Genomic DNA, 21,744 nt, shown 5'->3' with positions numbered 1-21,744 from the left:
ATCGATGGTGTTAATCAACATCACCATAAGATCGTCTTAAATTTCTTTCAACTCATGCCAGAGCTAAAAGCATAACTCAAGAATACTAGGATTTATAACGTTCTCAATGCAGCCTGGTTGGCCTCCATCAAGAACGTCTTACATTTATTTCATCTTAAGCAAGGGTAAGAAGTATTACTCAAGAGTACTCATGTTTATAACGTTCTTGATGTAATCTAGCTACTTTATCGGCGCTGCAGTCTTGGGGAATCAAAACGACTGTTTTAGATTTGTCCCGACGTTTGGACTCTGTTTCGAGTCTTCTTCAAAGGAAAGAAGACTTCCCTTTGAAGAAGACTCGAAACAGAGTCGAAATGTCAGGACAAATCTAAAACAGTCGTTTTGATTCCCCAAGACTGCAGCGCCGATAAAGTAGCTAGATCACACATATCAGTACAACTCTCTTAAGTTCTTGATGTAGGTTTATGCAAATTCTGCCGAGAACGTCATAAATCATGTACGCCTAATTGTAAACAAACAATAAGTTATCCCACCGGATTTTGTGAATCTCGTCCGATGAATTTAATCATCAGCCCGGTACAGTTGCCAACCAGGCAGACCCAGTGCTGAAAAATTTATTTCGTCATATCTAAATTCAATCACCTACAGCTAATTTTAGAAGCTGAACCTGAGAATATGGTATATGAAAAACTTGTACGGCTAGACTAGTTCTGCAAGAACTGCTTGATTGGCAGCAATAATGGGACGATGAGAATCAAAATCTGATGCTTGAGTTTTTTCTTGTATTTTTCATGTACCAAACTGTTTTCATGCGAGAACAGTTGCTCTTGATCAAGAACGGATGATTGAAGATAACTACAAGAACCTTATAAAACTGAAATTAAGTTCAACAGTTCTTGTTGTGTTTATGGTTTTATGAACTGAACCTCAAGTATTCTTGGAGGTGTTTTTAAAACCACATATTGATAAAGAATAGTTATGCTCAGCTGAAACTCCAATAAGATCAACTAGAATATGCAATGTTCCGATAAAACTATCATAAAAACAAATAAAACCAAATAGAGTTAGGATTGTTACTTGGGTAGTCAAGGCTCCTCGATTTCAGTGCCAGTTCACTGGTCCATTTGTATGGATGAGTTCCAATAGATGAGAATCTCTGAAGGAACTGCTGGAACAACTTCTTAAAGAATCCATGGGAAAACTTTGGAAGAAATCCCTGCTGGTGTATTTCTAGAAATATTGAAAGATATTTCCGAGAGTATTGCTAAAGAAATGCAGAAGGACTTAACAAAAAAATATGAAGAAAATTCTAATTGATTTCCTGAAAGAATTTCTGAAAAAAAGAAACAAACATATTTTAAGAATCCATTGATGGATGTTCTGAAGAAATTCCAGGAGGAAGACCTGAAGAAATACTTGGAAACCCTTGGTGAAATATCCAACAAATTCTCTTGAGATATTGTTGGACAATAAATCCTGGTGAAATTCCCTAATGAAAATCCAAAACAATTTCAATGAACTCCTAGAGAAATCCGTTGAGTTTCTGGCAAAACTTCTGGAGGTATTTCTGAAAAAAATGCATAGAGGTATATCAGTGTAAATTTCTGCAGGAAACTTACATCTTACATCCTTTCCGAAAAAAAACCCTTATAACAATGTCTGAATAAATCCGTAGAAAACTTTCTGAAGAAAACAGAAAAGGAATTCTTGAAGTATTTTGTAGAGGACTCTATGCAAAATTTTTGGAAGTTATCCGTGCAATACTTTCTTTAGGAGTTCTTGAAAAAAAAATCTGGAGGACATTCTGAAGGCTGAAGAAATTCCTTGAAGATTTTGTGAAAGAATTTCGGACAGAATTTCTTTAGGATTTCCTGGATGATTTTTTATCGTAATTCTACAGGAGGTTTCCAAAAGAGTCCCTGGAAGAATTTCTTCACGAAAATTTTTTACAGGAACACATGAAAGATTGTTTAAAAGAATCCCGGGATGTTTTTTCATCATCGAAAAAAAAATACTGGAAAATTATTGGAAGTTTTTTTAAGTAATCCTTGGAGAAGATTGTAAAGAAATTTCTGGAGGAAAATCTGGAGATATTTCTGAAAAATATATTAGTTGAATTTATAATTAAAGCCACAGGAGATTTTCTGAAATCTATGCTCTATATGAATCCCACATTTTTTAATAGAGTCCCTGGAAGAATTTCTAAAGAAACCCCACGAAGATTTTCTGACAGAAAAATCGCTGGAGGCTGGAACAATTTCTAAGCCCCGGAGAAAGTTTTGGAATAAATACTTGGAAGATCGTTTGAGATAATGCTTAAAGGAATTTCCGAAGGATTTTTCGAAAAAAAAACTAGAAAAATCTCGAAAAAATAGGTTTAATCGCTGAAGGAATTTCTACAGAAACTTACACACAACTTTCTTACACTACTATTTGTGAAACTTCTGGAGTGGGATTTTTGAAGAAATTGGAAGTTTCTGTGGGAATTTCTCGAGAACTCTTTGGAAGAATTGCCAGAGTAACCCCAGTGCAAATTTTCGAAGGAACTTTTGAAACATTTTTTGAAAAAAACTCTAAAATAGTTTCCGAAGGCATGTTTTATTAAAAAATATATATATATATATCTGGAGATATTTCTGAAAAAAATGTCTACTAAAATTTCTGAAGGAATATCTGAACGATTTTTTAAAAGAATATCTGGATAAATTTCTGCTCAAATTCATGGATATTTTTTTTTTGAAAAAAAATGGAGAAATTTTAGAAATATATTATGCAAGGGAGGTAATTTTCGAATACTTGGACAAATTTTTGAAAAAAAAAAGTTATTAGAAGAATTTCCGATAAATTTTCCAAGGGAATCTCTAATAGACTTTCAAAAAGAAAGCCTAGAGACTCTTTTGAATAAATATACAGAGGAATTACTGAAACAATAACTTAGCGAATTCCTCAAACAATCTCTGAAATTATTCGTTAAAAATCATGGAGCAATTGGTGAAGCAATTTATGCCACATTTCGTGAAACAATTCTTTGTTACACTTCTGAAGGGACACAGAGAAAACTTTCTGAAATAATCTGTAATATGATGATTTGATTTGGGAAATTTTCGGAGACCATCGTAATAAAGTTGAAAATTCTGTGACCACTTCTTTTATTCAGCACTGCAGAATTACAACAAAAGATTGCAATACAAACATACACTACTCGAACAAAAAGATCGTTCAGCAAATACAGCACAACCAGTAACCACGCTCTATCAAGTGTTTGTCACTAATCTCTAAATTTCCGAAGTAACCTCTTGAGGAATTTCAGAAGAAATCCCCGAAGGGATTGATGATGCAATTCGTCAAGGAATTCCAGGGTAAATCCTCGGAGACATTCCCCAAGAAATCGCTGAATGGTTTTCTGAACTTAATGAATTTTTTGGGGCATTTATCCAAATAAAGTCATTGTGTATGCCCATTGCTTAAAATTTTGGCTTTTGAATCAACTATACATATTTTTGGCGACAAAATATTCGATCGTAACAAGCTAGCCAGATCATGGTTAAGTCGTTATTTAGCGAGAATTACTAATGTATGACAAAAACTCCAAGCCTTTTATCGGAAACTCATTTTTCATGCAGTTTTAATATGTTTTGGTAAATACAATTTAAATATAAATAAAATAAATAAATTTACTTTGATGTTATGTAAAACTAGCTGTACCCAGCAAACTTTGTCTTGCCTAATTCGTTTTTTTACGTTCCAAGTTTCCAGCCAAGACCAAGTCCCCGGTCAAAATATATGGAAGATCAATTTTTAAAAACTTTCAATTTTTCCAAGTTTTTGCCTCGTAGACCTTCCATGGCTGTAAACTAACAGAACAAAACTAAGTCGACCAAAATCGGTCTATCCGTTTGTAAGTAATGATTCGATTTTATAAACATTTCGAAAATTTGAGTATTACAAAACTCATTATTTAATGCCATCTTCATGATTCACGACTGGATTTTGAGAGCATTATCAATAACATTCTTCCATGGAAAAACTATTCTATTCAGCTAAGTACAGAAAAACTGCAAAACTTGTATCCCATCCTGGTTAAGGCTATCGATCGGCCAGTTTATTTTTTGTTTTGTTCTCTCTAGCGGATTTCATTAAATATGTATTGTGGCAAAATACTTCTTCTATGCGGCCAACACCGCTGTGGCAACCATCCATGAGACCGTGCAAAAGAGGCTTGCAGCGAAAAAAAAAAAAACTACAGCATCATATAGAGGAAAAATACTCCGAACGAATCCTTATGTATGTTTAGTAATTAAAATCAAATCCTACATGGACAAGTGGACGCTCTCACTCCCCATCGTTCCATTATGCCGTGCACCGGCGACGATGGAGTGCAAGTGGAAGCAAAAATATAGACGAGGACTAGCGTTCGAAAAAAAAGAATCATCAATTTCCAGAATTTGGTTCGTGCGATATCTACGGGAATAAAAAGCAACGATATTTGCGCTTTCATAACTTCATACACACCGAAATCAGCTTTTCCCTTACGCCACCCACCCAACCATCCCATATGGTTCTATTGCAAATGCGGAAAAAATCCACCAACAGCGCGGCGCCCACTATTCCCAGACGCGCCCTGGAAGATTAATCTATGTGTCGTACATTTTCGGACCCAGAAAAAGCACTCACGAGAAGCGTAAAAAAATCGCAAAAATTTCTCGAATGTACGTAAATTTCCTCGAAAAAAAAAAACAGCAGCATCGCCTCGCATTCGGTACACTTTCTCTCTATCTCATTTCAGCTAAATCAAACTGTATTTATTCTCATCCCAGCAACCCCAGCGTCCGGCTCAGCGCAGCAATCGTTCGCAGTGGCATAGGAGGCGGTGGCTATTTCGCGATGTGCTTTTTTCCCTCCTAGTCACAGTGCACTGCGCAGCGAAAAAAAAATATTAAGCCACCCATCATACTTATGGCCCCCGTCGTCGTCCGTCGCAGGACACTCTCAAGCGTTCACATTACGTTCCACAAATGTGCCCCCCTGCCAGGCTCCCTCCATCCTCCTTCGTCCCATGTCCCGTGCAAAGTATGCACGGTTCGGAGTGCAAGTAGAAGCGTCGTCGTCGTCCTCGCAACTCGCAACTGCCTTCACAAGTGCGAGAGAAAACATACACACAGGGAGGCGCGCAGTAGGCGAGGAGAAAAAAAAATGAATCAACTGGACGACGATTGCTTTGGTCGCACCTTCCACCAACAACCTTCCTTGGTTCTTTTGCCCCCCTCGCGGGACGAGCTAGTAGAGCTTATGTGTGATGGTCAACTCGCCCCGGTGGAATGGTTCCAATACAACAGGAACTAGGCGAACGTTTGGGAAACGATGCCAAAATTGGGGAATCGTGGTGAAATGCTACAAGCAATAGATTACTGGGCATATAGTGGAAGCTACTGGCACTTTTAAGGACGTACAAACCAAAAAATATCAGAGATCCTAATCTTAAACGGTGTATGATAAAGTATCCCATGCAACAAATTGAATACAATTATCTCTAAAGAAGTTTTGAGAAACGTGATAAAACCACAATGTTACAATCTTGTTGTTATGACGGTTGTTAGAACATTTGATCCCAACTCCCCCTACAACCCCTCGCAGAATCTCCTGGAGATGGAACGCGGAGGAAACACATCGGCCAACCGCTTTCCCACTCCAAGAGGGTCCACAAATGGGTGTCATTGGAGATTGGAATATGCATACGAGGAGCACACACAGTCTATTGGGAAGAAAAAAAAATATCGCTTGGAATAACCATCGGATCGTCGTCGTCGTCGTGGTCATACCTAGTCATCGTCCTCATTGGACTCTTTTTGCATGTTTACGCGTTGGTCACTTGGTTGCTGCCTGGTTGGTCCAACCTGTCCGCATTGGGCCTAGCTGGAGGAGCTTTGGCGAAATGTGAAGAGAAAAAAACGCTTGTAACCGATAGAAAAATTTATTCAAATATAAATGCGCTAGGAAGAATTTAGTGCCGGAAACTGCATGTATAAGCTACACTTGCCTAGAGGGAACTGGTAAGGACTCGTTGATTGCGCAGCAAAATATGCAAAATATGAAATACGTTTTTCTGTACATTTTCCACTTGATAAAAGAATTCTAGGAAATATTCTCGAAGGAATTCCGGAGGAAATCCATGAGGGAAGCTCAGGTGGAATCACTACAGGAATCCCAGCAGAATTGTCTAAAGGAATCCTAAAAAACTAGAAGAATTCACTGAAAGAATCTTAAAAGGAGACCTTTTGAATGTTTTTAAAGAATCCCCAGAAGAATCCCGAGAGAAATCTCTGAAAGAATCCAGAAAGAACTCCTGAAGGAATCCCAGGAAAAAAAACCTGAAAGAATCATTGGAGGAATATCTTGAGGAATCTGAAAAAATAATGCAGCAACGCGATTTACTGTGATCGTAAAAGTAATTTGGGTTTTTAAATTTTGAAAAATGTATGGCAGCCTATTCTTTTCGCATATAATATCTATGAAACGCGCCATTAAAAATAAAAAATGTTCCATAAAATCATAACGATATGATCAATTATAAAAACTTAATTTCCCATACAATACATTGATATGACCATACTTATCACATCCCGTTAAAGTATATACAGCAAGCATTCCCATTACAGAGCCGCAATATATCAATACATTAACCCAAATGTTCATGTTAATATATTAGATGAAATCCTTAACACAGGGAAAATATACCATAAAGATTTTAATTATGTTCCATACTCTGATAAATGCCGCTACAATTATATCTTCATATGTTCTATTTTTATTGAAATAAAATCCACAATACTACAAGTTTTGGTAACCTAAATACTGCTAAAAGTTCCATAAATTTATCACTACAATCCATGAAAAAGAGTCAATTTAAATAATTTTTTTTCATAAAATTTCGGCAATTTTAAGACCCCTCGAAAGCACTATCGTTCAAATGCTTGATTTGAACTGGGAACTCTATTTCTAGTAACATTCCGTCACTGTTATAGCTAAAACGTTCCCTAAATAAATAAATGCAACCCATAAATCATCTGCTAATCTCTCCCCAACGTATGTGATGTCCATTCAATAAGAAAAAAAATCCACTGAAATGCAAGGATCTGCCCATACACCAGCAAAAATGTTCCATAAAATCCCAATTAAACCTATATAATACGACATCCCTATGGAACATTCACCTCAAAATATGTGCACAATTCCATATCGGCGCACGATTTAAACAATCTCTAAACTTATTTTGAATTTTGAGAACAAGGGAGCTTGTGCTACGGGATCATAGATGGCGTGGATATTTAAACATGAATGTAAAAAAGCCTAATAAACGGCAAATTTCCTCCATAGCACAATTTCTACGAAGTCAGAAATAATCCATTATATATGTTCCATAACATTCCAATTAAACCTAGATAATACAACACTCTTATGCAACATTCATCTCAAAATATGTGCACATTTCCACATTGGCGTACGATTTGAACATTCTCAGAACTTGTCTTGAATTTTGAGAACAAGGGCGCTTGTGCCACAGAATCGTAGATGGCGTGGATATTTAAACATGGATGTAAAACCTGATTTAATCCACTTATGGTGAACAGAACCCTTCTCACACTTATTTAAATTATTGCTGCACTATTCGTATTTAACAAATTTTGTGGATCTTTTATTCGATCTAGATCCATTTGCATCATTCATTGTAAAAAGATTTATTTACTTGTAATAGTATTTTTGTTACTTGCATCACTCTCAGATCATACAGAGTTTCACTAGTGTTATGGCTTTGATTTGGTGCTAAGAGAACATAAATCGGTTGACAGACGACTGAGAAAATTATTACAATACAGTTTGTCAAACATCTTTCAAAAAGTTGAGTTATATTATTTTCATGTACTTTTCGAAAAATATCTCGATAATTAAATGTCCAATTGAAATAAAATTTAGTAGCGTACTACTAGCATGTTGTAGCTTTCAGTTGGTACTGAGAGATCCTAAATAGGAGGCAATCAGTGAAGTACTAGATTGAAAGTAGTGAGCTGGATTTTTGTATGGTGAGATGATCAATTCTCCATTTCTGCAATGAAATGGTGCAAACAGCGTAGGTTATATGATTTATTGACTAATTTCATGCTGTTTGAGCAAAAGTTTGGATAACTGTGTTGCTGAAGTTGCAGGAAAAAATAATACAACAACACAGTTATTCAAACTTTTGCTCAAATAGCATCAAATTAGCCAATAAATCATATAACCTACGCTGTTTGCACCATTTCATTGCAGAAATGGAGAATTGATCATCTCACCATACAAAAATCCAGCTCACTACTTTCAATCTAGTACTTCACTGATTGCCTCCTATTATAACCAAACGTAATATGTGTCAGTCGAACCATAGACTAATTTCAAGACCTCGATGTACACTGAACGGCGGCTTGCGGTGAAAATTTCTATTCTGAGGGTAAATTTAAATACACAACGCCACTAAATTTGTGCAGACTGAGTTTCGTTTCAATTCAAAAGAATTATGTTTTCAATTTAACCATGGACTCGATTTTCAATTAAAAAAAAGTGTCTGTTGGCAACAGGTTTCGAACCAAGAACCTTGATATCACCAGGCTCGCCCGTTACCACTCGGCTATCGAACCGGTTAATGCGAGAAGAAACAAAACGCACACAAGAAGCATTGGTGGGTCGACTATCAGATTTTGCCATGGTAAATTTAAAAACATTTTTATGCTTGTCATTATTGCAAGCCACCTTTCAGTGTACCACAGAATACCGTATTGTGGCGTTGGCACTAAATTGGTTTCCGAAAAAACTTCATGGACTTCCGCTGCCGTTCCTATGCGTTAAACATTACATCGGAAGTAGTGCGCTGTATAGGAAACCAGATTTACTGTACAGCGCACTTCTTCCGACGTTATGTTTAACGCATAGGAAAGGCAGCGGAAGTCAATGAAGTTTTTTTCGGAAATCAATTTAGTGCCAAACCCACAATATTAACTTTGGACAACTGAGTTGTTTAAGTTGCAAGAAATAGAGAAGACAGCAATACAGTTACCCAAAGTTTTGCTCAAACAGCATTAGGCAAGGAATCATAATATCAACGTTTTGCAGAAAAGGCAAACTCAGCTTCTCAACATACAGGGTTGACAGACAGCTAAGGGATTCAGAGAAAATCTGGTAATGTGTGAGCAAGGATGTTTTCGTTCACCTGTCAAGTGTTTGACTCATTTGTCTATACTTATATACTTATATATATACTTATACTTTATAATAATACTTTACCACCGCAAAGTCCTGCCGTCCACGGTAATAATTTTAGGGAAAGCACTAAACTACAAGTTTGCCGAACATCACATTTTAATATTAGGCTTCTGAACTGAGTTATATATAAGTATATATAAGTATAAGTATAAGTATATAAGTAAAGTATATTACTACCACCAGGTGGTACTAAATTATCACTCCGTATATGTATATCCCTTTCGGGACGAAGCACAGAAAAGTTAAATTTACATACAAATGGCTCAACTTTGGCTCTCCAGAACTATTAGATTTCCCTACAAAATAACAATTATTTTTCCTCATTTGGAAGCACTTCTCATTTCGATTTCTAGCTTTGACTACCTAGATAAATCGGAAATAAAAAATATGCGACAGATAAAACTTTTTCATGTGAAAAGTTTGTTTACACACATACAAGTATAATGGCTGAATTATGGAAACAGTTTACATCACTTAAACAAAGTCTAAACAGATGAAAAAATATGCAAACCTGTTACCGCTCAACAGCCTAATTGTGCTGATTCGTCACGAAAGGGATATAAGAGCTAGAATATAGCGTACTTGGTGATATTGAATTGCAGAAATATACTTGATGTTTAGTTTCGAAATTTAGTTATAAATATATGAGTCGAAAGATTACCGAGTGATCGAAAACATGCATTGATTGTGAGGAATTCAGAGCGCAGATTGTACAAAAGCACACAAACGCTGAAGTACTATAATTGTAGTAATGAGCTGATTTTTTGTATAGTGAGAAACTGAATAGGACAGATCGGTGAAGTACTAGATTGGTAATAATGAGCTGAATTTTAGTATGGTGAGAAGGTCAATTCTCCGTTTCTGTAATGAAATGATTATGATTCCTTTATTAATTTAATGCTGTTTGAGCAAAACTCCGGGCAACAGTGTTGTTGTATTCTCCATTTCTTGCAACATAAACAACATAGTTATCCAAAGTTTTGCTCAAACAGCATCAAATTAGGCAAGGAATCATAATACCCACGCTTTTTGCAGCATTTCATTGCGGAAACGGAGAATTGACCTTCTCACCATACTAAAATTCAGCTCATCACTACACATCTAGTACTACACCGAACGTGCCCCATTCTCCGTTTCTGAAATGAAATGGTGCAAAAGGCGTGATTCCTTGTCTAATTTGATGCTGTTTGAGCAAAACCTTAGATAACTGAGTTGTTTAAGATGCAAGAAAAAGAGAAAACAACAGCACAGTCACCCAAAGTTTTACTCAAACAGCATTAAATTCGGCAAGGAATCATAATACCAACGTTTTGCCGAAAAGGCAAATTCAGCTTCTCACCATACAAAATTCAGTTCATTATTATAATTCTAGTACTTCATCGATTCTGTCCCATTGCAAATTATGAAATTATGTGTTTAAAATAATCGTATAAATCCATGGAACTAAACAACTTAACATTAATATTTTTAATTATCTTGGATTCATGTTGGACATTTTTTTTAATATTGTAAAAAATCGAACCGTTAAAAACGCTCTAAAACGATACTTATAAATCTTGCCCCGTGACCTTTTTTAACATTGACATTAACATCGAACCGTTAAAAACGTACTTATTACGCTCTAAAACGATACTTATCAATCTTGGCCCGTGACCTATCTTGTTCATGACCCATATTTCTCCGGGAAAGCTTATTATGATTTTAAGATCATGGAAAGTCAGGAAACCGCCAATGCGGTTCTCAAAAAATAAGGGAAAATGTGACTTTTGCTACCTTCATTGTGAACGACCACCTCTAAAGAAACCTAACAGAGTTGCTTTACATCTACTCGCAGGTTAACTCATTTAAAATTATTGTACATGCAACAATATGCCATTTGATCCATTGGAAAAACTTACAGGATAATTAGAACCACTCCTCGTACCCAATTAGCTAACCAGCACAGCATAAGTGGTAATGCTCTTCGGCAATTCGGCTGAGCCATCTGCGCGAAGCATTTTTCGTCCACAGGTGCTGGCGCATGGATGAATTATGGAAAGGTCTAATTCATTGTAGTTTCTCAAACTTCACATTTGGCCACACAGAAACTATTTTTGAATAACTTTGAGAATTTTAAATTGCAAACCAATAAATTATGTCGTTGAACTATTGATGTAGTTTTTATTGAATTTTTTAGAATAGTTCAGATGCGGTAAAATATATTCCTAATAGCCATTAACAAAGTTAAGTAGAGTTGCGAAGTGGGTAGGAGATGCAAGATAAGTCACTGGATAAAACTGTGATAATTCATTGTAACCCAAAATTATAGAAATCAGTGTGTCACAAAGTTGAAATAGGGTATGTGTGCCATCAGTAATCTCATGCTCCCATATTAATCCTATTCGAAAACAAGCGATTACGGCATCGATTGATTCCGTTCTTTTTGTTTTCATGCGTGCTCACTTCTAACAAAAAAAATACATATTTAAGGAAGTCATAGCATTCAAACTTAAATTTTGATCTGGCTGTTTCCAGAAAGAAATATTTTATCATAGCAGAATCAATATTTGATATAATTTGCTCTATTTTTGCGTTCTGTTCTATTGTTTACTACTTATAAACGTTTTATTCCAGTAAGATACAGGTAAGTCTACAATTTCGTATAGGAGGATTCAGGTAAATCTATAATTATCCTTTTCTATTTCATATTTGAAATCGAACACCCAACAAGGATCAAGGAACCAGGCATCAACCAACAATATTTTGTACACATGAACGTTGACCAAACGTTTCCTTCGAACTTTACCCTTCAACTAACACCCAAATTCCCGTGACGTCTAGGCCTGAAAGAATGTAGAGGTCTCTATGTACTTTCATAGGTGTCCAACTAATCTTCCTTTCCCATCCCTCAGCTGTCGCAAGGACGTGGCCAGGACAGTGCTCGACCGTTGGAGGATTGCGTCAAACTTGTCTAAGAGTGAGATATTAGTCCCAAATCTTTGTGCTTTCGTAACGGACAGGAAGGATGCAACCCGCCAGTAACTATTAAACCTATACATTGAAATTCATGCGTTCAACAGAAAACTATGGGGCACGTTCGGTGTAGTACTAGATTTGTTAAATAAGAGCTGAATTTTAGTATGGTGAGAAGGACAATTCTCCGTTTCTGCAATGAGATGGTCCAAAAAGCGTGGGTATTATGATTCCTTGCATAGTTTGATGCTGTTTGAGCAAAACTTTGGATAACTATGTTGTTTATGTTGCAAGAAATGGAGAAAACAACAACAATGTTGCTCAAAGTTTTGCTCAAACAGCATCAAATTAGGCAAGGAATCATAATGCCCACACTTTTTGCACAATTTCATTGCACAAACGAAGAATTGACCTTCTCACCATACTAAAATTCAGCTCATTACTACAAATCTAGTACTTCACCGATCTGTCCTATTGAGCCATGCCAAATTTATCTACATTATCTACGTAGCGGGGCTAGCTATATTTTAAGCAGTTTTGGGCATAATTGAACTAGGTACTTAGGAAAGCATGAATTTCGCGTTAGATTCAGTCGCCACTTGGTAGCAATGTTACTTTTCCGTTTGTATTTTCATTACAAGTTTATTTTTATTAGGACAGATCAGCGAAGCACTAGATTTGTAGTAATGAGCTGAATTTTAGTATGGTCAGAAGGTCGATTCTCCGTTTCTGCAATAAAAAGGTGCAAAAAACGTGGGTATTATGATTCCTTGCCTAATTTGATGCTGTTTGAGCAAAACTTTGTGCAACAGTGTTGTTGCTTTCTCCATTTCTTGCAACATAAACAACATAGTTATCCAAAGTTTGGTCAACCAGCATCAAATTAGGCAAGAAATCATAATACCCACGCTTTTTACACCATTTCATTGCAGAAACGGAGAATTGACCTTCTCACCATACTAAAATTCAGCTTATTACTACAAATATAGTACTACACCGAACGTGCCCCATTATTCGGTAATGCGATATTAATCAATATATAGGGGAGACTGAGGAAACTTGATCCCTGGGGAGACTTGTTCCCCCCATATTTGCTCGGAATCAAAAACATTTTTCTTCTAGCATAATTTTTCCAAAACTACTCCTGGACAAACGACTATGTTTTGGCTACAAGTGATTTCGATTGTACATTGCATTATTTTATAACGGCTGATGGTTTGTTTTTAGTCCTTCAGAAATCTTTTAGGCGATTCCGAAAAATCTCAATAACTTTGTGAAAATTGAACCAAATCGTGTCAAAATTTCACAGCACATAGTTTAAATAAAATACTTTCGAACTCATTTATCTAAATAAGGCTGTTGATAACATATTTTAATTAATTCAGCATAGTATACACAACAGTGACATGGGGAGACTTGATCCCTCGAGGATTACACACACATTATACATGTGAAAAATAAAATTCTATTCGGAAGCCTCTATTTACTTGGAATTGTAGTATATTCAACGATGAAATGTGTCAGATAATTATAACTTTAGTACAAACCAAGAAAAAAGGGATCAAGTCTCCCCATTTTGAAAATACGGTATATCCTTAAAAATTAAAGGAAATCTTATAATTTCAAATACTCCATATTCATCGAAAATACAAGAAAACTCTATAAGAAAATGAATAGGAAGACTCTGGAATTATTTTTCCTTTAAATAAACCATGTGCTCAAATGGGGATCAAGTGTCACCCATTTTTGAAAAATACATCATAAGACATGCCTCCATAAAAACACAATTTTGAAAACTTTGACAATAATTTAAAGGCCTTCTGTTGTGTATTAACTTGCAATAGATGTTAACCTGCTATTTTGTACGGAAATCGGATCTAGTTTTGTGTTTTTCCTTAAAGTTTCGGGTAAATTTAGAAAAAGGGATCAAGTCTCCCCAGTCTCCCCTACACGCAAAAATATTTGATTTTTAGTATTTATTTTTGAAGCAATTAGCTTGTTTCTAGCACCTGTTTTCGCAAACAAATTAAATCATTATTATTTTTCATTGTTAGAACATACAGTATTGCAAAAAAAATTGTTCGAGAAAAATGCTGATTTTTTTATTGTAACCTAACTTAACCGCCTATTCCCCATATTGTGATTTGGCCCATTACAATATGCTAAATGGGTTACTACAATATGTACACACTACCACTGTGATGACGAACACCTTGTCATATTGTTCAGGCATTATTGCAGATTGTTGTAAATAATATGCGAGATAGTGTCCTTACAGTTTACAACTATGCGGGCTAGAAGAACCAGAACATCCAGAAGAACCAAAAGAATCAGAAGAGCTAGAAAAACCAGAAGAATCAGAATCAGAAGAACCAGAAAAATCAGAAGAACCAGAGGAATCACAAACCCAGAAGAATCAAAGGAATCCGAAGAACTAGAAGAACCAGAAGGACTACGAAAATCAGAAGAACCAAAAGGACTAGAAGAACCAGACGAATCAGAAGAACCAGAGGAATCAGAAGAACCAGAAGAACCAAAAGAACCCGTTGAACCAGAATAATCAGGAGAACCAGAAGAACTAGAAGAAATAGAAAACCCAGAAGGACTAGAGAAAGCAGAAGAACTAGAAGAACCAGAGAAATCAGAAGAACCAGATGAACTGAAAAATCAGAAGAGTCAGGAGAGCCAGAAGAATCAGAAGAACTAGACTAATCAAAAGAATCAGTAGAACCAGAAGAACTAAAAAAAAACTAGAAGAACCAGAGGAACCATAAGCATCAGAAAAATTAGAAGAACCGGAAGAAACAGAAGAACTAGGAGAACCTGAAAAACCAGAAGATTTGGAAGATCCAGAAGAACTAGAAGAACCAATTGAACCCGTAGAAACACAAGGACTAGAAGAACTAGAAGAAACAGAAACCCCAGAAGAACTAGAAGCAGCAGAAGAACTAGAAGAGCCAGAAGAACCAGAGGAATCAGAATAACCAGATGAACTGGAAGCAACAGAAAAATCAGAAGAGCCAGAAGAATCAGAAGAACTAGACAAACCAGAAGAACCAGAAGAACTAGAAAAACTGGAAGAACCAGAGACACCATAAGCATCAGAAAAACTAAAAGAACCAGAAGGACCAGAAGAACAAAAAGAACCAGAGGAATCAAAAGCATCAGAAAAAAAAGAAGAACCAAAAGAATCTGAAGAACCAGAAGAATAAGTAGAATCAGAAGCATCAGCAGAAAAACAGAAGAACTAGAAAAACCAGAAGAGTCAGAAGAACAAGAAGAACCAGAAAAATCAGAAGAAACATAAATACTACAAGCACTAGAAGAACAAGAAGAACCAGAGGAATCCAGAGAACTAGAACCAAGAGCCAGATGAACCAGAAGAACCAGAGGAATCATAAGAACTAGAAAAACCAAAAGAACCAGAAGAATACTGACTTACTCACTTAATACTGTGGATAAGTAGGTCGGCTTCATAGGCACGTTCTCCACTATTTGGGAAATTTGTACCATCAAAAGAGGATACTGTGGATACGAGACACCCTTATGCCAAAACCGAGTGACGGGTTTGGCGGGAGTCGAGTGATTGCTTACGAGCAAGACGACGAAGCCATTATTATTAGAACATTAAAAGTATTGAACGATTGAACCAAGTTGAATTTTTCGGAAAAATAAAATTGAATTCGTTGTTAATTTCGCGTTTTGAAGTTTTTCAAATTTTATTCGATACAGTTATATAACTTTAGAAAAAATTAACCTGCCTTGCAGAAAATATGAACATTTCTTTCTTTTCTTGTTTCCATTTTCTTTTCTTATTTTAATTTTCTTTTCTTATTTTTGCCTTCTACTTCAAATCATTCTTTACTGTTCGTTGTTATCTGCCTGGTTTGCCTTGCTGGATCTCGCTACTGTTTCATGAGCGCCCTACTCACCAGCTTTGGTCTTCCTGCCGCTTTTTTGTAGCTTACTTTTGTTGTGTTGGCCTCAGCGCTTAATACATATTTTCCTTTTAAAACGGCCACGGCCAAGATATGGAGGCACACGTTATTTTTGAAAAAATATCTGCAGGTGCAGTCCCATGTTTTATAATCTTGCGAGGTTACCTCCACGCGGTGAAGTTTGCCAAAATCTGCAGCAAACTTTTCGAAGCTATCCAGCTTTGGTTGTTCGAAGCTAACTATATCCTGCGATGTAATATCATTGACCTCTTTTCCTGGGATGTAGGTGAAACATTTCAGCGTTTCTTGGCAGTTGACTGTTCGAACCTTCTTAGACGTCTTCAGCCAGTCGTACGTCTTTCGTTCCGTCTCCAAATCGAAAATCCTTTCACAAACAATTGTGCGCTCTGGATCGCCATATTCAAATACGATTTCCAGAAGCCGGCTCTTAAATGTGCCTAGGGGCTCTTTCTGCCGCCTCAACTTGTCCTTTAGAGATTTATTCAACGCTTCGAGTGCATTGTTTGTGGCTGGAATACCAGGAGCAGCAGCCTCATACCACATTAATAGTTTAGGATTTTGTAAGTATTTCTCAAAAAAGTTCAAAAATAACGGATAACAGCCATACTTTTGGAGGAACATTTTACCTGCTGCGGCAAAATGTTGTTTAGTTGGCGCAACTTGAAGAAGTGCCAGATCTTTCCTAATCTGATCATGTGCTTCTTTAGGAATCTCTACAGACTTCTTTAGGTGTTTTGTCACATTTTGCATCACATGAAAATAACAGTTGAGCAGGACAACCTCGCCACCGAAAATTGCACGCGCTGCATTTTTCAGAGCCATTTCGCCGTCGCTCATGAAAACTTGCACTTGGCAATTCAAGCCAAGGCTAGCACACCGGTTGAAAATTGCCGCAAACACAAAATCATAATCAGTTTGCTCTTGATTTGAAATTATGGCAAATGCCACAGGATGTGCGTGTCTCATTGCGTCTATTACGCATACTACTAACAACGGATGGCCTTGTAAAGTTACTTTGAATGTGCAGTCGGCTGCCACTACCGAGAACCGACCCAGCAACGAGAGCAACTTCTTGGATGACACAACGATTCGGAATCTACCGTTCTCGTGATCGATATCCTTACCTACGACGAAACCTTTACGATCGTCCTCCGGTGGGGTTAGCATGGTCCTTGTCCATGTTTCAAGTTCACCTAAAAAGAGCCGAGAGGGTAATTTTAATGAATAGTAAGAATCATAAAGTTAATATAATAATATTGCGTAATTCCACCCAGGGCCGGATCTAAGGGGGGGGGTGGTGCAGGGCCCCGGGCCCCCACATTTTAGGGGCCCCCACAAAAATACTTGCTAAACATTAAGGACAAGGTATTTAGAGTACATAGCTCAAAATTTCTAGAGCACCGTTTTCTAGAACCGTTGAATGGATTTGGATGAAATTGCATCACGCTCACTGGCGTAGCCACGGGGGGGGGGGGGGGGGTTAGGGTTAAAATCCACACCACACCATGTTAATTAGGGTGCCTGTACCAGTTATCGCACTACCTAAGGAAAACTATTTCTACAACAATAAGAAGACCGACGAGTGTCATTGATATGTCAAAAGATTGATTAGTTTTCATACTTTACAGGAAAAATATAGAAACGGAGCCAAAACTACTTTTAGTATTTATTACGGCGTGTGCCAATGATAGGAACCCTGTACTAGTTATGGACACATTTGTTAATTTGGGTTCCACTTCGCACTATTTACATGCATTCCTTATGGAATTTGCCATAACTGGTACACTATGGCGAAATAGGGTGCAAGGAGGCCGAAAAGTTAAGGAAAATGATTTATTTCTATCATAATTTGCGCAAATTGTGAAGTTTGAATGATTGCAATCATTTTTTGTGAACGTGATCTGTTGTCCACGATTTTTTTTCTTGTTGATTTGCATTTTTAATGGTTGAAAATCAACTATGGCGAATTTGAGGTACTATAGCCATAACTGGTACACTGAGCCTAGATAATAATGCTCTCAGATGTCAGAAGTTAACGAAATTTAGGCCCGCACGAAATTATCCAATGTTTTGCTCAAACAGCATTAGGCAAGGAATCATAATACCCACGCTTTTTGTGCCATTTCATTGCCGAAACAAAGAACTGACCTTCTCACCATTCTAAAATTCAGCTCATTATTACACATCTAGTACTGCACCGAATGTGACCCATAGCAATCTACATTAAACTTTGCGTTATATTGCTGCTGCTTGCCTCACTTCTGCCGTCGATTTGCGCAACATTTAGCAATGCGTTATAGGTTTGTTCGAATGCACTATTTATTCAAAACTTAAGAAAAAAAAATATACGACCATGATTAGCAAACATAAACAAAACTTGAGGGGTTCAAGTACACCAAAGGGGCACGTTCGGTGTAGTACTAGATTTGTAGTAATGAGCTGAATTTTACAGGGGGATGACGAAGGGCTAGAATCAGCAACCAAGCATCCGTTTCAACATGGCGTCCAATGTTTTTGTTTTGATTACTCAATTCATTAATCGGCTCGTAAAATGGACTATGAGCTGAATTTTTGTATGCACGTTGTTTGAAATCGATGATTTTGCGATCAAGATTAAATAACTTTTTTTAGGTTGGTTCTAGAGATTTCGCGTGTTCTATAAAGTTGCTTGCATGTTAACCCTCTAATACCCAAATTTTTGATTTTGATCTACATATCATTTTTCTTTATCTAAAATCGATTAAAACATGTTTTGGAAGATGATTCTTTCTAATTCTCGATTTCGTGAATTTCAGTTTTTGATTATTATAATTTTTATTTTTGAACATCCCCACATTTTTAGATTTTTCCTGGAAGCCTATTTGGGGTACGAATTTTTTGAGACGGAAACATTTTGATATTTTATGATTATTGTTGAAATATTTTTATTTTAAATTTTTTTCATAGAAAATATTATTTTTCGTGTAATTTTAAGAAAAATAATTTTAGAGCGTATTCGATTCCCTCAAACTATAAAACTAGGATAGAATGATTTGAGAAAAATTAAAAATTGTTAATTGTACCGATTTCATACAAAATAAACAACGATTTCTAGAAGGTGACTAAAACATCAATTTTTCAATGATAAATACGCTTTAAAATACACCAAAAATCATTTTGAGATATACAAAACAGTTATAAATATCAGCCAAAAATTAAAAAAAAAATGATATTCCACGAAACAAGAATTACAAAAATGCTCAAACTATAGGCTAATCCAGATTACTCCCAATTGTAGAGGCGCTTGGTGAGATGAGGAGAAAATCGTTTTTTACATAAAAAGGTCAATTTTTTGTCGTCAAATTTTACTCATTCTTGGCTCTAGAAGTTGCTATTTTGCAATGGCTTCTAATAATTTATTAAATATTGTGAGACGAAATCATTACTTCTCCAAAAAAATAGCAAATTTGATGAAAATTCAGGAAAAAAAATATGTATTCAGAAAGTCGTAAACTTTTATTGTTTGTTTATGAACTGTTATGATGTGATAACATCGTTCGAACAAACGGAATTCGTCGTAAAAGAAGAATCCTCAATGAGTTACTATCATTTAGAGATAGGTCTGAGACGTGTACTCAAATAGGTAGAATATACGGAGTTATGTTTGATCTGTTAACCAAAACAGACGTCTTTATTTGATGCCGATCCGAAACACCTAAATATAACAGTGGCTCGAGGATGAATTGGTGTTTTCACTATACCGCGTGTGATTTTTTTTCGGCTAGTGAAATGCTTATCGCGTGCAAATTGTGCCACGGACCGTACGTTCTAGATTTCCAGGCACTAGCTTGTAATACAGGCCTACATTTTTCTCGGCGGCATCATTTTTTTTTAAAGTTCACTACACCTTTTTTTCCTGCTGATTAGGTGGTTGATATTGCTATGCAGTTTCATTTTACCTATGGAGGGCAGTGTATGTTTGGTTGTAGGTGATTTTGGAAATGGTTTTCATACTTTTTTAATAGAACTTTTAGAGAACAGTTTTTTTACCCTACTGGGAAATGGTGTTTACACCATTTTGAATCGCGTATAAGATTCTTTTCATCTCACACCTTTTTGGCTGACTGTTTCTCGCCTTTGTGTTCTAGTTTTGCTTGTATGATGTGTACCAATACGACGTCAATGTTGATTTTTGGAGAGGAGTGCCAATCTTCTGAGTAATGGGTGGTGAGATCCTAGAGCAGCGGTGTCTACGAAGAGTGCGGCTTCGTTTCCCATGAGTGTAAAATGGAAAGTCAGGGGAACCAAATGAGCGTGATAAATGCAATAAACGCATGCAAGTGCATTCCGCACAGTTTTGTAGTGAAGACCTCGGTGAAGACCATGCTTCAAATCATTTGGAAACATCTATAATTAAGATTCGATAGGCTGCTTCAGGTTATTTTTCTATTATGTATGCTACCTAAATACAAGAAGATTAACTGTGACTTTGTGTTTTGTATGTGTGCTGTGTAAGCTGTTTTGGTGCAAGGTGATATTTTTTGTTTTGTTTATTTCTGCATTTTGCACCACAATTAGGGTACCATATTTTAGAATGAGCAGTTGTTTGTTAGGTAACAATATGACTCAATAATTGTGATGAACGATATAACAATTTTTGTTCTTTTTTTTGTGAATTTGACGATTAGTTTAATACTAGTGTTTGTATCATTGATAACAAAGCTTACAAATGTGTGTATTACTTGTTGGTTTCTAGTCTTTTAGTGAGGATTTAAATTGTATAAGACTAATTTGAAAAAAATATGAAAAACTAATTAAATGAAAAATTGGCAGTCAAGATATATTGACCAGAATAATGTATAAATTTGGTAGGATCTAAAAAATGCTATAATTCAGAGGAATTCGGTATTTGTATTGTATTGTAAAAATGCTTACTGAGAAACTTATGAATAACTCTTTTAAACATATAGGGAGTTTCTTCCTAAGGGTAAAGGAGTTGTTATGATGTGATAACATCGTTCGAACAAACGGAATTCGTCGTAAAAGAAGAATCCTCAATGAGTTACTATCATTTAGAGATAGGTCTGAGACGTGTACTCAAATAGGTAGAATATACGGAGTTATGTTTGATCTGTTAACCAAAACAGACGTCTTTATTTGATGCCGATCCGAAACACCTAATTATAACATGAACAACTTTACATTGTAAAAAGCTATCAGATATTTATGTGAAATCGCGAATTTCCATTTGTCCCTACAGTCATGTGGAATACTGTGAATACATTTTCATGACAAAATGTTTTGTTTTGAACGAAAAAACTGCTTTCAAAACCAAAAAACAATCCACAAAATGACAAGCAAGAAAAAAAGCACGTCCGATTGTTTATTTTGTCACTAGCCCGCGGAAAACTGTTCCTTCAGTTCCGGAAAATAGATTATTCCCAATTAAGCCTTTAATCGAATTGTCCGCGTGGTCTTGTAGTTCCCTTACTAGGTAAGAAACAGTCATTGCCATACATCTAGATTGAGCTTAAATAAGGGCGAAAGTAACATAAGCAAGTTC

The 21,744-nt window shown here is 36.2% G+C and overlaps 2 protein-coding genes across 5 annotated transcripts in view; one reads left to right on the top strand and one right to left on the bottom strand.

The window, feature by feature from the left end:
• The window catches only part of LOC115254207 (protein nubbin), a 475,087-nt gene that overhangs the window by 304,982 nt on the left and 148,361 nt on the right, over positions 1 to 21,744 (top strand). The window lies entirely within an intron of this gene.
• LOC134289910 (uncharacterized) lies at positions 8,913 to 17,489 on the bottom strand. Its single transcript, XM_062856647.1, has one exon. It carries the CDS (start codon positions 17,367 to 17,369, stop codon positions 16,149 to 16,151), a length of 1,221 nt encoding a protein of 406 aa, XP_062712631.1. The 5' UTR covers positions 17,370 to 17,489; the 3' UTR covers positions 8,913 to 16,148.

This window comes from Aedes albopictus, chromosome 3 (assembly GCF_035046485.1).
Source record: "Aedes albopictus strain Foshan chromosome 3, AalbF5, whole genome shotgun sequence".
Lineage (NCBI taxonomy): Eukaryota > Metazoa > Arthropoda > Insecta > Diptera > Culicidae > Aedes > Aedes albopictus.
The sequence above is the reverse complement of the archived record's forward strand: the minus strand, read 5'-3'. Positions and strand labels throughout refer to the sequence as shown.

Excerpts from the sequence above, each read along its gene's own strand:
- LOC134289910 (XM_062856647.1), bottom strand. The coding sequence starts at position 17,369 with ATGCTAACCCCACCGGAGGACGATCGTAAAGGTTTCGTCGTAGGTAAG.